Consider the following 13970-nt stretch of genomic DNA (forward strand, 5'->3'; position numbering starts at 1 on the left):
GAAAAATTAAACATGAATTCACATTGGCACAAAGATACATTTTGTGGCACACGACCGAGCACTATTTATACGCGGGATGGGCGTCCTGGCGGGATATGTGGGAGACACATAACGACGTCACTGAAAAATTCTCTTAATCCCTCTATAGCACGTGAACGATCCTGTGTCCGAAAAAGTGACCCTGTCTAAGCTTACATGGACTTATAATAACTAGTAGTGCGCCCCGAACGGCGAACTCGCGGTTTGCAAAAACTATATAGAGCGATTGTATTTGTTGCACCTACTTAGTCGGCAATGGATGGATGGAAAATCGCGTGCGATTGCAAGGTCTGTGGAGCCCTCAACTGATAGAATTAAATCACCATAGAGATTAAAAGTACCCGAGTTTCACAACGGGTGGGCTTGAAAATGAACATCGACAAGACGAAACTTAAGTCAAATGCCAATGTTGTGCCCATCCCAGTCTCTGTTGGGAACTCGGTACTCGAAGCTGTTGACTCGTACATCTACCTAGGACAAGTAGTCCAATTAGGTAGGTCCAACTTCGAGAAAGAGGTCAACCGCCGAATCCAACTCGGTTGGGCAGCGTTCGAGAAACTACGTAATGTCTTTTCGTCCGAAATACCTCAGTGCCTCAAGACGAAAGTCTTTAATCAATGTGTGTTACCAGTGATGACTTACGGCTCCGAAACGTGGTCTTTCACTATCGGCCTCATCTCAAAACTCAAAGTCGCTCAACGAGCTATGGAGAGGGCTGTGCTCGGAGTTTCTCTACGTGATCTAATCAGAAATGAGGAGATCCGTAGACGAACTAAAGTCATCGACATAGCCCAGTACCATTTTAACTTGGTCGATTTCCGAGCTACGTCCATTATTCTAGTCTTAGAGCGCAGCGTGGTGTTTCGGACTCGATCCCTTAATATTACACCTAATATGCTGCGCTCCATAGCTCTCTGGCAAACCCCGAGTTTGGACTTCTGAGCCAGAATTTAATGACTAAAATATAATGCCGTTAACTACACGTTTACCCAATTTTATTTAAATTAGAATAGAACTCGAATCGACGATCTTTACTTAAGTTATTATCCATCAAACTATCCTCTGGTAGTTCAGCTTAAAACATCGAATTGCCGGGACGTGCCCCTAGCCAGCCGCGTGTTCCAAGTTCAATGTAAGAATTTCGCTTCGCTTCGCTCACTCGTTCGATAATGATTATTAAATTTTAGAGCTACGAAATTCTATTTTAAAATCGTTTTTCATTACTCGACCTTGTAATAAGTTACACAGTTGTATTAAAGGAGTGTGCGGTTTAGAAATTTAGATGCAAGAAAGGATGTGTAGTAAGACGCCCTGTTTAGAGGATGTTACGTCTGTTTGTCTATTAGTTGTGAATTACATGACCGATCGGTGCACGGTGTGGCACAGGAGAGCGAAGTTAAATCCGGAAATCGTTGCGTACAGAAAATCAATCCATAGTCGTCAATAGCTTTTCAACTGAGAAAACAACTGTATATCCACATGTATAATTTTTCGTGTGAAGTTAATATTTACATACATTAAGGATGTCTAGTTAATGATGGATCCACCTAAGGTAATTTACCTATATCTTCTTTCAATTCCCAAGTCGTGAGTATTTACACAATTAAGAAATCCAAAATATCCTACTTTGAATCTTTGCTTTTTGTGACTGGTCATTTTGAACGCGGTGAAGGAGACAGCTGGCGATTATCGGGTTCAGAAACAGCATCGCTCGCAACTAACATATAAACTGCAAGTATGATAACATCCTAGGCACAGAATAAATACTAGTACTAGGTACAGAAGACTCACTCTCTAACAAAACGCGTCTGTTACGATCAGCACAGATATGGCCACTAGGTGGCGACAGCGCCACGCGCGGCTTATGGCTTTCCCCAAAATTGGGGCGGAACGGATGTACTTAGCTATGTACCTGTAGCAAAGCGACGAAATCGCGGAGTGAGCCACGCCTGTCCTAGATGACATTCGGGTTTCGATTCATACATTCTTGCTCAGTTTAGGACAGATTGAATGGCTTACTTATTTCAAAACAGTATAATGTAAAACGTGTTGTAAGACGTATCTAAATCCCGATCAACATATCGATAGATATCTACATATCTTGTTAGCAAAGTAGTAGGCCACTTGTGTAAGTTACGTGACAAATAGTGCAATTAACTGATGGGATTGTATATTGTTACCTAATACATTTACAAGATATATGTATAGTTGACACAAATCATAAGGTAAGAATAGACGCCATAGACAGCAACGTAGTTGAGTTATTAAATATTACCTAGTTTTTAAAACTCTATACTTTTAACAATAATACAAATATGTTAAACTACATTTAACTTATTATTTCATTAGAATTAGAGAAGACTATGCTACATTAATCATGGATTACAAAAAAAAACATGATATTACCTAAATTATTGGGAAAGAAATAAAATCAGCATAATATTTACTTTTTGTCACTTTCAATTAATACATTGCATGAAATAAATAAATCAATAGTCAACAACTAACTGCTGCCAGTATTCCTCTTTGGTATAAATTTCAACGTGTAACTTAGTGGTGGTAGTAGGCGGGAGCGGCATAGACGGGAGCAGCCTTGACCACGACGGGGGCGTGCGTGGGGGCGGTGTTGTGCACCACCGCGCTGAAGCCGTTGTGGTCATCAGCGGTGTACTCCACGGTGCGGATGGAACCGTCAGCCTCATGGAAAGAGTAAGAGCCCTTCACGACATCTCCGTCGCGGGTCTCCTGCTGGGACTTGTTGTCGCCGGTGTGGTCGTCAGCCACGGAGTAAGTGTACTCGTATTTGGGATGAGCCTGCGAACCAATGTTTGGTAAATATAATGCGACTTACACAGGACACGTGAAATATTGAATAAAAAATTCACCACAACTTACGATTTCTTCCTCATGATGGGCTACTACTTTAGCGATAGGGGCAGAATAGTGGACGGCAGCAGGAGCAGCGTGGTAGGCAACATGAGCGGGAGAGGCGTGGTACGTGACGGGAGCGGGAGCGGCGTGGTAGGCGACATGAGCGGGAGCGGCGTGGTAGGCGACGGGGGCAGCCACCAGCTTGTGGGCCAGCTGGGGCTGGTCGTGGTGCACGATGCTCTGCGAGGAGACGGCGGCAGCCGAGGAGTAGTGCGGCTCAACCAGGAGACCGGCCTGGGCTACAGCCGCGAAGGCGCACAAAGCGACGATCTAGAACAGTGACAGTCTTCGTTAATCACTTCAATTTTAAGGCTTTAATTTAATATTTATTTATGTGTTTATGATTAAACTTACTTTGCAGAACATAATTGATTGTTTTACTATTAGGACTAATAAGTAAATGATGCTTGCCTAAGGCTGAATTCTGATTTTATACTTGTTGTAAAATGTATCAAGCAGAACATAGCGTAACGTAACCTTGCTTCAGTACGGTTACCATCAGTTTGTCACTGACATAAACGCCGTCGAGAACGTAATTTACTTTCTATACATCCCGTTTGCACTAATATGGGAGTGCGAGCGAGATGTATAGAAAGTAAATTACGTTCTCGACGGCGTTTATGTCAGTGACAAACTGATGGTAACCGTACAGGTCAAATGTGCCATGCGTGTAGGTTCAAATTTATAAGTAACTTGCATTGGACACATATTTGAAAGTCGCTAATTCTATTCTATTCGTACGCGTGAAAGGTAGGTTCAGTAATGAAATTATGCAAGAAGAAGAGCTAAGTATAAACTTCAGTAAGTATTTCTTGAGGGTACTTTCAATTAACAGTATAGGTAAAAATAACGTTATTTATGGAATGAGGTTTAATTATCAGAATGGAAATTATAGAACAAACCCATTTAAAACAAAAAAGTTTATTCCTTATAGTAAAAAAAAGAAAAAAAAACCTACTTAGAAAGTACAGTGTTCTAGACCTAGAGCATAAACGTATCATTTTCTGCACACTTTTGGAACAACAACAAACCACTTTCAGAGCATAGGTAAGAAATGAAAAAGTGTTTTTGTACATACCTACTTGGCAATTTTTACCATATACTAAAATAAAGGCAAATAAGTACGTATTATGAAACAGGTTTACTAATTCTAACCATACGACTGCCGTGAAAAGACATTATTGAGTTTTCGCAAAGTAGCTCTATTGAGTCTGTCGAATCTGCCTAATGTGACAGACCTGCAACTACAGAACCCAATACTCAGCATATTTCAAATTTCAAAATTTCAAAATTATTTATTTCATGTGATTTAGGTACACACATAGCAATACACAACAATAAACAATAAACTTAGCATAGCTCGACATGATCTTAGCTGGTGTTTTAACCGTTTCACTGATCACCATTCAATTGTTAGGTACATAAACTATACTAGTAAGGAGGATGTCATGTCGAACTTTTGAATGAACTATACTTAAGCTCGCGCCTCTGGCCGGAGGCAAGGTCGCATTACAACCTGTTTGGGAATGCTTGCACAGTGGATAGCAAGTAAGTATAAAATCTGATTTCAATACGACACAGACATCATTCAGACTTTAGACGTTGAAGCGAAACCAAGCATGTTTTACAAAGTGAGTATAGCAATAGCCGATACATTAATAAATGTATATTAATGAAATAAATAAATATAACGTATACTCAAATAATAACCTCGTTTTCAGATCGTTGCATTGTGCGCCTTCGCGGCAGTAGCCCATGCCGGTCTTCTGGTTGAGCCGCACTACTCCTCGGCCGCCGCCGTCTCCTCGCAGAGCATCGTGCGCCACGACCAGCCCCAGCTGGCCCACAAGCTGGTGGCTGCCCCCGTCGCCTACCACGCCGCTCCCGCTCATGTCGCCTACCATGCCGCTCCCGCTCATGTCGCCTACCACGCCGCTCCCGCTCCCGTCACGTACCATGCCGCTCCCGCTCATGTTGCCTACCACGCTGCTCCTGCTGCCGTCCACTATTCTGCCCCTATCGCTAAAGTAGTAGCCCATCATGAGGAAGAAATCGTAAGTTGTGGCGAATTTTTTATTCAATATTTCACGTGTCCTGTGTAAGTCGCTTCATATTTACCAAACATTGGTTTGCAGGCTAACCCCAAATACGAGTACACTTACTCCGTGGCTGACGGACACACCGGCGACAACAAGTCCCAGCAGGAGACCCGCGACGGAGATTTCGTGAAGGGCTCTTACTCTTTCCACGAGGCTGACGGCTCCATCCGCACCGTGGAGTACACCGCTGACGACCACAACGGCTTCAACGCGGTGGTGCACAACACCGCCCCCACCCACGCGCCCGCCGTCATCAAGGCTGCGCCTGTCTACGCCGCTCCCGCTTACTACCATCACTAATATATTTAGGGAAATTGTTACCAAAGATCATAGAGAGAAACTGGCGGTAAATGTTAAATAGTTATTTATTTCATGCAATACATAAAAAGTGTCAAAAATTAAATATGCATATTATTTTTTCCCAAACAAGTATGGTAATGTGAAATTAATCCAACTATGTATATTTACCCAAAAACATATTTTTAAGAAAATTCGTTATTATGCAGAGTAGAGTCCGGTTATAACGACGCCCAAGGGACCGCTGATATTACGTCGTACTAACCGGACGTCGTACAAAACGAACTGCCAATTTTAATATATTTTTTTATCAAAATAATTACATAATTTTGTATTTATTAATACTTATGCGACAATCAAAGAAAAAAAAAACATTTCATTTAAAATATTTATTTACGTTAGTATTACGACACCTTGTCTTAAATGGAGAGACTTGTGTGTTTAGAAGAAGCCACTTTTCAAGGTACGCGTACTCACTCGTCATCCGCAAATTACTCTAATCCCGTAGAATAAAAAGTCGTAATTCTTGGGGAACTAGTCAAAACTGACGTTGTTTTATCACATAGTTCCTATGGCCACCTTCTGTGTCCATCATCAGATCAACTGGAAGGTACCAAAATATTGCATTATTGTCACCCAACTTACATAATTATGTATGTGAAGTTTAAGCTCAATTGAATAATGGGAATTGTTTTATTTAGTTTGCAAGATTACGAAAAGTCACATGACTATTTCATCCTGCTCCGTATAGGCAAAAAGGGGAGGGGAGTTGGGTGCGCGGGACGGAGTAAGCTTCTTTACCAATAATTTATTTGTAAAAACTACGTCACTCGTGGTTGTAACCGGACTTGACGGACGGATTTTGAGTCGATTTCCGTCGTTAAAAGCGATCGGTCGTTATAAGCGGAGTCGTAATAAACGGTTGTGTTTTCATTGTAGCTTGTACTAAAACCAAACAAGTGCCTATACTTACGTCGCTATAAGCAGTTGATTGTTATATGTGAAGTCGTACTAACCGGACTCTACTGTAATTATATACCAGTTATAGTAACACTACTATTTTTAGTAGCAAATAGGTTATATTTGTGACAAAACTAGCGATTACATTTTCAGCGAGTTGTCAAATAGGGTATATTTCTGTAGGCAAAAACTTGTTGAAAAACCGGGCAAGTGCGAGTCGGACTCGCGCACGAAGGGTTCCGTACCATAATGCAAAAAAAAAAACAAAAAAAAGCAAAAAAAAAAACGGTCACCCATCCAAATACTGACCACTCCCGACGTTGCTTAACTTTGGTCAAAATCACGTTTGTTGTATGGGAGCCCCATTTAAATCTTTATTTTATTCTGTTTTTAGTATTTGTTGTTATAGCGGCAACAGAAATACATCATCTATGAAAATTTCAACTGTCTAGCTATCACGGTTCGTGAGATACAGCCTGGTGACAGACGGACGGACGGACGGACGGACGGACAGCGAAGTCTTAGTAATAGGGTCCCGTTTTACCCTTTGGATACGGAACCCTAAAAATGAATGCAAGTATAAATAAAAAAATTGAGAACTCTGACAAATATTTCCGGGTTTCAGTTATAAAACATGAAACATAGATTATTTCTTGAGGTTTAAACTAAAAAGGCCAAAAGACCCAGAAGTTTTGACAAAAGACACAGAAGAATTTACAGACCTAGTACGAAAGCCAACATTGCCTACCACAAAAAACGGCTTAGGGTTGTCACTTACGACTAAATTACCCAACTTCGCAAGTAAAAGAAGGTTATGTGGATAAATATAAGCGGGTTTAATCAAAAGTGACAACCCTAACACTTCTGTAAATGCTGTACGTACATACAAGTCGCATACCTAATGCGACTTGTATGGAAATGTGCAAAAACGACTAGGTAACATTGCCCACCCATTTTGTACCTCCGTCCCGCCACTGACCAAATCCCTCAACTCAACCCCCCAATCACTCGACCTTGTATTTAAATAAACATTATCATTAAAACAATCATTATCATCAGGTTCACTTCATCAAATTCGTGGTTTTCGAGAGAAAATGCTCAACCATACAAAACGTGTGCCTTTAAAAAATGAAGAGTTCCCTCAATTCCTCATGGATTCCATCATCAGAACACCACCAGATTAATATGGGATCACCTTAGAAGTAATTCCTTTTGAACAAAACAAAGATTATTCATATCGGACCACCGGGTGTCGGAGTAATTGGTGAACATACCATAATCTTACCAAACCGTACCTGCTTTTCTGGCAACCGTTCGTTTTTGTGGAGATCGTAGTTCTAGCCTAACCTGCTTTTCTGGCAACAGTTCATCTTTGTGAATATCGCAGTTCTAACCTAACCTTAGCCACTTTTTTGGCATCACTACATTTTTGTAAAGGTCACAGGTCTAACCCACCCTCAACCACATTATGACAATGGTTCGATTTTGTGAAGTTCGCAGTTCAAGCCTAACCTAATATGCTTTTCAGGCAAATGCCAAATGAGTATGATGACCATTGAGCAGATACATTTGATGAAAGATAGTCCGAGCTGTGGATAATGTTGCTACACATTAAATTTATTACCACAAAATAATTTTGACTACTCGTAAACATTACATTGGATAAAAAATCATTTGTAAAGTAATATGTTTGACAAAACATTGTTATTAAACATTTTTATTCCAAATGATATACATTTTTTGTCCATTTGGTAAAAAAACAGTTGAGTTGGTTTAATGAAAAATTGCCTGAATGATAATTTGCTAAATTCAAATCTGACAAATAGCATAGCAGTTCGAAAATGTTTTTTCATTTGTATTCTGCCTCTTTCGCACTCATGAAATGTTCATATACACAATTCAATTAAGTATCTTTAAGCCTGAGCGTCATTCCAACCATAGATTTATTAGGCATAGATACCTAGTCCGTACACCCCTAGTGAAGCCATTTCAAGTGCGACGTCACGTCGCACTCGTGACATCGTATTCGAACGGCCCTCGCAGTACTGAAAGTCAAATCGGTTTGTGTACACCTCCCGTTTAAAAATTGAAAACTACAGGAAAGATGGTTGTTTGTGCAGTGAATGGGTATCACAACACATCATATAATAAAAACAAACCGCCTTATATTACATTTCACGCGTAAGTATCGAGTTTAGTGTGATATTTTTACATAATCGTAAATACAAAAATCGAAATTTTCGTCAGGCGCCATTGCATATAAATGTTGCCAGTGTAGTGAATACTTTTTCCTCTAACTGGGACATGACGTCTACATTCTAAAATAAATACGCTTAATTGAAGTTCGTTGTATAATTATAGAAAATTATAATTAAGTTAATTATTTATTTCGTTTTTTTCTTATTTTTATTTTGTTTAATGTAAATTATTAATAACCAAGTGTAAGGATGGTGTTCAAATCCACCTACTTTCAGGGAAATAAATGAATACCTACTGGCAACATGTTATGTAGATATGTTGAGCGTAAAACACGAGCGTTCCACGCACACATCGATCGTGTTTCGGCTTCAAGGGCAGGTTAGCCGTATGGGGACTATCGGTCTATGCGTAATTAGTTTATGATTCCAACTCTGTGTGGAATTCTATATTCTATCTGGTAGAATATAATATATAAAATATCTTATTACAGCGAGCAGTTTTCAGAACCCAATATAGACTACCCTTTACTTCAGGCATGATGGCGCGTTTTGCAAATCACGAGTTCACATCAGTTCGAGGCGAACAACTAGTGTTAAAATCGACAACGGTACATGAATTATTTTTGCTGTAGTAACTCCGCCTGCGACTTTTAATAATCCATGTGTGGGTGTTATATTTTCACGACTAAACTATTGTAGGTATACCTATAGGTATCCGGCTGGACAGGCTCGTCGCTCATCCTTCTGGCGGGGGTATCTCGGGCAAATTAATCAAACACGGATTACGCCACACATTGTTTATTCCGTAACACACCAACAAACTAACAAACAAACTTAAGGAAAAATCAACAATAATCACAAATTAATGAAATTAGTTGCGGACAGGTTCGGTCCACCGATTTGTCAACCAATTCTCTGTTTCTCATCATTCTGTACTCGGACGACCGCGACAGAACTGCTTTATCGGCTGAACGACCCTGTCCAGGCACCTATCTAAATAGTATCCTGTCCCACTAAGAGATGGCACAGTTACAACTCATCACCGGCGTTCTTCTGTGACATTAAAAAAGAGACATGACATGACACAATTTATTGTAAAGTAATGGCGCTACATGGCCTGCAAATAATAAGGCAACTAAATATTTCCATTATTTGCTATAAATTAAGTTAATTTCCGTTCCCCGACATATATATGAAATTCCATAAAATTCGACACTTAGAAGGCGTAATAAAGCGATTTACTACCTATTTTTAGAAATTAATATAAATCAGTGGATTTTAAAAACCTACACCGGAAATAAAAATCACTAATTAGAAACTGTTATGAACACATCACAAACGCATGATGCGCGCTAACCTAGGGCAAAGAGAATAGATAGTAGAGAGGGCTATTGCCATAGTAAACTATGTAGTCGCGGTACATTTACTGCCATCTATCGACACACGATTAAAACTTAAAATAAAATTGAAAATGTATAAATTAATCAAAATATGTATACGGATAAATGATTTTTAATTTCTATTGTTCCATACTGACCCATGTTCTTTCACTGATGTGTATTAAAATTGTTAAATATCAAACGGTGTCGTTAACGCCATCTATTCGAGAATGACTTTTTCTTGATTTCCGAGGCACATTTTTTTCTTATACTTTATTTATCTTATACGGAGTTACATATATCTTTGCCTAGGGTGAGGTTACGGTAAAAGCCCGTCCGGCCGCGCCCACTTAAGTATGTAACTGATTCAATTCGCTTTAATTTGACCTTCATAACTGCAAATTGTGAGTATATAAACTAGATCACGAAGTGTCATATGCATCATTCACATTTGTGAAACAAGTAACCATGTTCTCCAAAGTGAGTTGCGGCAGTTTATCGATTAAAAAAATATGTTACACTAATTAACTTACTGTTTAGGACTTGAAACAATATTTTAAAACTATTGCTATGTTACAGATCGTAGCCCTTTGCGCCTTCGCCGCTGTAGCCCAGGCCGGTCTCCTGGTTGAGCCGCACTACTCCTCGGCCGCCGCAGTCTCCTCGCAGAGCATTGTGCGCCACGACCAGCCCCAGCTGGCCCACAAGCTGGTGGCTGCCCCCGTCGCCTACCACGCCGCCCCCGCTCACGTTGAATACCACGCCGCTCCCGCTCACGTCGCCTACCACGCTGCCCCCGCCCCTGTGACCTACCACGCCGCCCCTGCTGCCGTTGCCTACCACGCCGCTCCCGCTCCTGTTGCGTACCACGCCGCTCCTGCTGCTGTCCACTACAGTGCTCCCATCGCTAAGGTCGTCGCTCACGAAGAAATTGTAAGATAATTATTCTGGTTGTCTATTTAGGTACCTATGGGCTAACTTTACCTTTAATCTTAAATTAACAACTATTTTTCATTTTAGGCCCACCCCCAATATGAGTACTCTTACTCCGTGGCTGACGGACACTCCGGCGACAACAAGTCCCAGCAGGAGACCCGCGACGGAGATGTCGTGAAGGGCTCTTACTCTTTCCACGAGGCTGACGGCTCCATCCGCACCGTGGAGTACACCGCTGACGACCACAACGGCTTCAACGCGGTGGTGCACAACACCGCCCCCACCCACGCCCCCGTCGTGGTCAAGGCCGCTCCCGTCGTCTACTCCGCTCCCACTTACTACCATCACTAAACAATTCGACAAAAGAAACGATTTAATGATGACTAGTTAATTTATTGCAAATACATATTTAAGATCATATTCTGTACTTATTTATTTGACCTAGTTTTGGATGGTTGTTAAGTCAATCTACTAAGTTTAAATTTTTTTTATCTGCTAACAGCAACACTCTTAACAGTATCAACTGACCATTGATGGTGCCTTTGCATAAGAATTACAACTTGTTAATTAACATTGCGGATATGCTACAGGATTAGATTATCATTATCAGGGAGTATACATTTTAGCCGGGATGCTAAAGATGCTGTTTTGTTTGTGATAAAAATGTATCTAAGCTTGAAATTAAAATGGGAAGTCGACTTCCTTGGGTGGGATATCAAACAATAAACTGCTTGGGCATTTTAACCCAGGAATTTACGGACCTATAAATGACAACATTGCCCACCACCAAAATGGCTTAGGGCTGTCTAATAAATTATATGTATTACATACCCTTGCTTACATGAAAAGTGGACGCGTCAGTAACGAGGTACCTACTACACCTCATAATGGGGTGCCGTTTAATTTTTATACAAACATTTTGCATAATTACAATTAATTACTTTTAAAACTCATAATAAACATAATGTATAGAAACAAAATCCATAATATTATTCGTTATAATAATTAAATTACAGAATGTTCTATAATCATAAAAGCGTTGTTTATAACGATCATTAGGAATAATTTTACTTGTTATAACATACAGTTAGTATTATGATTAAAATATAGAACTATATTTTAACGAATGATCGGGTGACATAATATAATATTACATAAATTATAAAACAACTTACATATTCTACCTTAAGGCAGGTCGCCGTTAGGTACCTACGACGACGCGACGAGCGAAGCGAGGAGGAGTGTTAGGCTAACATTCCATTTCTGACCGCAGCTGCACTGCTAGTACGAACGCGTCGGTGTTACTGACAATTTCTATAGTAAAATGAATGGATGGTAGTGCTGCTGTCGTTGGAAATGGACTGTCACCTTTGGGTAGAACTGCGACCCTACAGCGCGCGAGCCGAGCGAGCGAAGCGAGCGTGCCGCGGCAGCGGCCGGCGAAGCGCCAGAACCGACTTATTTTATGGCACTTGGGTTTTATGGAAAAAGAACGTTATGAGCATTAAATAGAATACAAAATGATCACTATACTGATTGCCTGTTATGCAAATACATTACTATGCAACTGAATTATGATTATTACTGAAATTATGCAATTTGTTCTTATTCATTTTGTTTTTATACTAATAATAATTTCTGCATTTCAAAATTATGCAATTCGAATTATGCTAAATGATAATTCAAAAATAGTTTTTATTAACTGACTTGAAAGATGATGCTGACATTGAAAGGGAACGGAGAGCGTTGTGTGTTAGAGCGAATATGGTGGCCCGCAGATTTGTTAGTTGCTCCACTGAGGTGAAAAAGACTCTTTTTAGAGCTTTCTTTTTGTAGTGCGTCGGGGATGTTCGCGGAGGCCAGGGTGGACTGTTTTTACACCACAATGAGGAAACGCTGCACATCCCTGGTGCGCAGAGTGCGGGCTAGTTCCAACGGCATCTTGAGGGCGTTCGCAGAGAGGTTAGACTGCCAGTACCTGAATCACTGTCATATGATTCACGTACTGGTGTCCAAGCCTCTCTAAGGCTCTTATTGTTTGTTGTTTTAGTATAATAAGTTAAAATATAATGATTTTTAATTTATTTTAATTTAAATTATTTAATTTAATTTATTATAATTTATTTCAATTTTAATGTAAATTAGTTAATTTAATTTTAATCTTAATTTTAATATAATAAGTCAATGTAATATGATCCTAAGTTGGTCGAAATAAATTAACGCAGTGTTTTTCAAACTTTATGGTGTCACGACCCTTTATGACCACTAAATATTTTTCGCGACCCCCAAACCCCGTTTCTACGTTTTTCTATCTATGTACATATATATATAGAGTCTGTGCGGAAAGAGAAGAGTCGTGAAATGTATGGGATCCCATACATTCTACGGCTCTTCTCTTTCCGCACAGACTCTAACAAATTTGGAACCACATACCAGTGTTTGGAACGCACCATTCTATCATTCACTCAGTTACATATGCGTTTTGGAACGCACTCTATATTTATTTTTATAGGATGGTATTTTTTTATCACGGGAGCAAAAGTCCGTATGTAAACGACTTACATATTATTAAGTAAATAAAGATAAAGTTAATGGATTCATAGCAATAATTGAGTTATGGACAACATCTTTACACAGTACCTATGTAGTTTGATTCTTTCCTTTGCATGCCTCAAATAATTCAAGGTATATCTTCAGATAACTCCGTGAACGTGGAAATTCATATTCCTGCTATAGTGGAGAGCTTGCAACGTAAAAAAAAAACACTTTTAAGTTATTTCTCAAATGAAACACTGCTTGGTGATGGAAAATGTTGGATTTTAAATACTTTTTGAATAAGTCCGTTGAGCTGGCCGATCTCAACGCCCCAGTGAAAGAAACATTTTGGAACTTGCAGCTGATAAAATGCTAAAATTGGAGTTTGTATCCGTCTCGACTGGTGCGTTCTGGGTTAAAAGAATGGCTATCTCCATCAATATCTACATCTAGCAAAAGAAGTCCTTAAAGTTTTAATCCCATTTACTACTTCATATTTATGTGAGCTGACGTTTTGATCAATGGTCGATATCAAAATAAAAAAAAACCGGCCAAGTGCAAGTCGGACTGGCAAAAAATCACGTTTGTTGTATGGG

The 13970-nt window shown here is 39.8% G+C and overlaps 3 protein-coding genes across 3 annotated transcripts in view; 2 read left to right on the top strand and 1 right to left on the bottom strand.

Moving 5' to 3' along the window:
- LOC134793667 (cuticle protein 8-like) overlaps nt 1-11259 on the top strand; it is a 38233-nt gene extending 26974 nt beyond the window's left edge. The window contains exon 3 of the mRNA XM_063765314.1: nt 10924-11259. Coding sequence (XP_063621384.1) covers nt 10924-11190 — 267 coding nt within the window. The 3' untranslated portion in view covers nt 11191-11259. The remainder of the gene's footprint in view (nt 1-10923) is intronic.
- Nucleotides 2509-3336, bottom strand: LOC134793893 (cuticle protein 8-like). Its single transcript, XM_063765607.1, has 3 exons — nt 3325-3336; nt 2935-3240; nt 2509-2853 (listed from the first exon to the last, which is right to left on the bottom strand). The coding sequence occupies exons 1-3, from the start codon at nt 3334-3336 to the stop codon at nt 2590-2592; spliced, it is 582 nt and encodes a 193-aa protein (XP_063621677.1). The 3' UTR covers nt 2509-2589.
- On the top strand, nt 4425-5472 carry LOC134793674 (cuticle protein 8-like). The gene is made up of 3 exons (XM_063765324.1): nt 4425-4601; nt 4692-5024; nt 5106-5472. The coding sequence occupies exons 1-3, from the start codon at nt 4590-4592 to the stop codon at nt 5367-5369; spliced, it is 609 nt and encodes a 202-aa protein (XP_063621394.1). The 5' UTR covers nt 4425-4589; the 3' UTR covers nt 5370-5472.
- Nucleotides 11260-13970: the final 2711 nt, after the last annotated feature.

This window comes from Cydia splendana, chromosome 9 (genome assembly GCF_910591565.1).
Source record: "Cydia splendana chromosome 9, ilCydSple1.2, whole genome shotgun sequence".
Taxonomy (NCBI): Eukaryota; Metazoa; Arthropoda; class Insecta; order Lepidoptera; family Tortricidae; genus Cydia; species Cydia splendana.

What these genes read in the sequence shown, in the direction of transcription:
- LOC134793893 (XM_063765607.1), bottom strand. An exon ending in CCCATCATGAGGAAGAAATC is followed by an intron (nt 2,854 to 2,934) that starts GTAAGTTGTGGT and finishes ATTGGTTCGCAG; the next exon opens with GCTCATCCCAAATACGAGTA.
- LOC134793674 (XM_063765324.1), top strand. An exon ending in CCCATCATGAGGAAGAAATC is followed by an intron (nt 5,025 to 5,105) that starts GTAAGTTGTGGC and finishes ATTGGTTTGCAG; the next exon opens with GCTAACCCCAAATACGAGTA.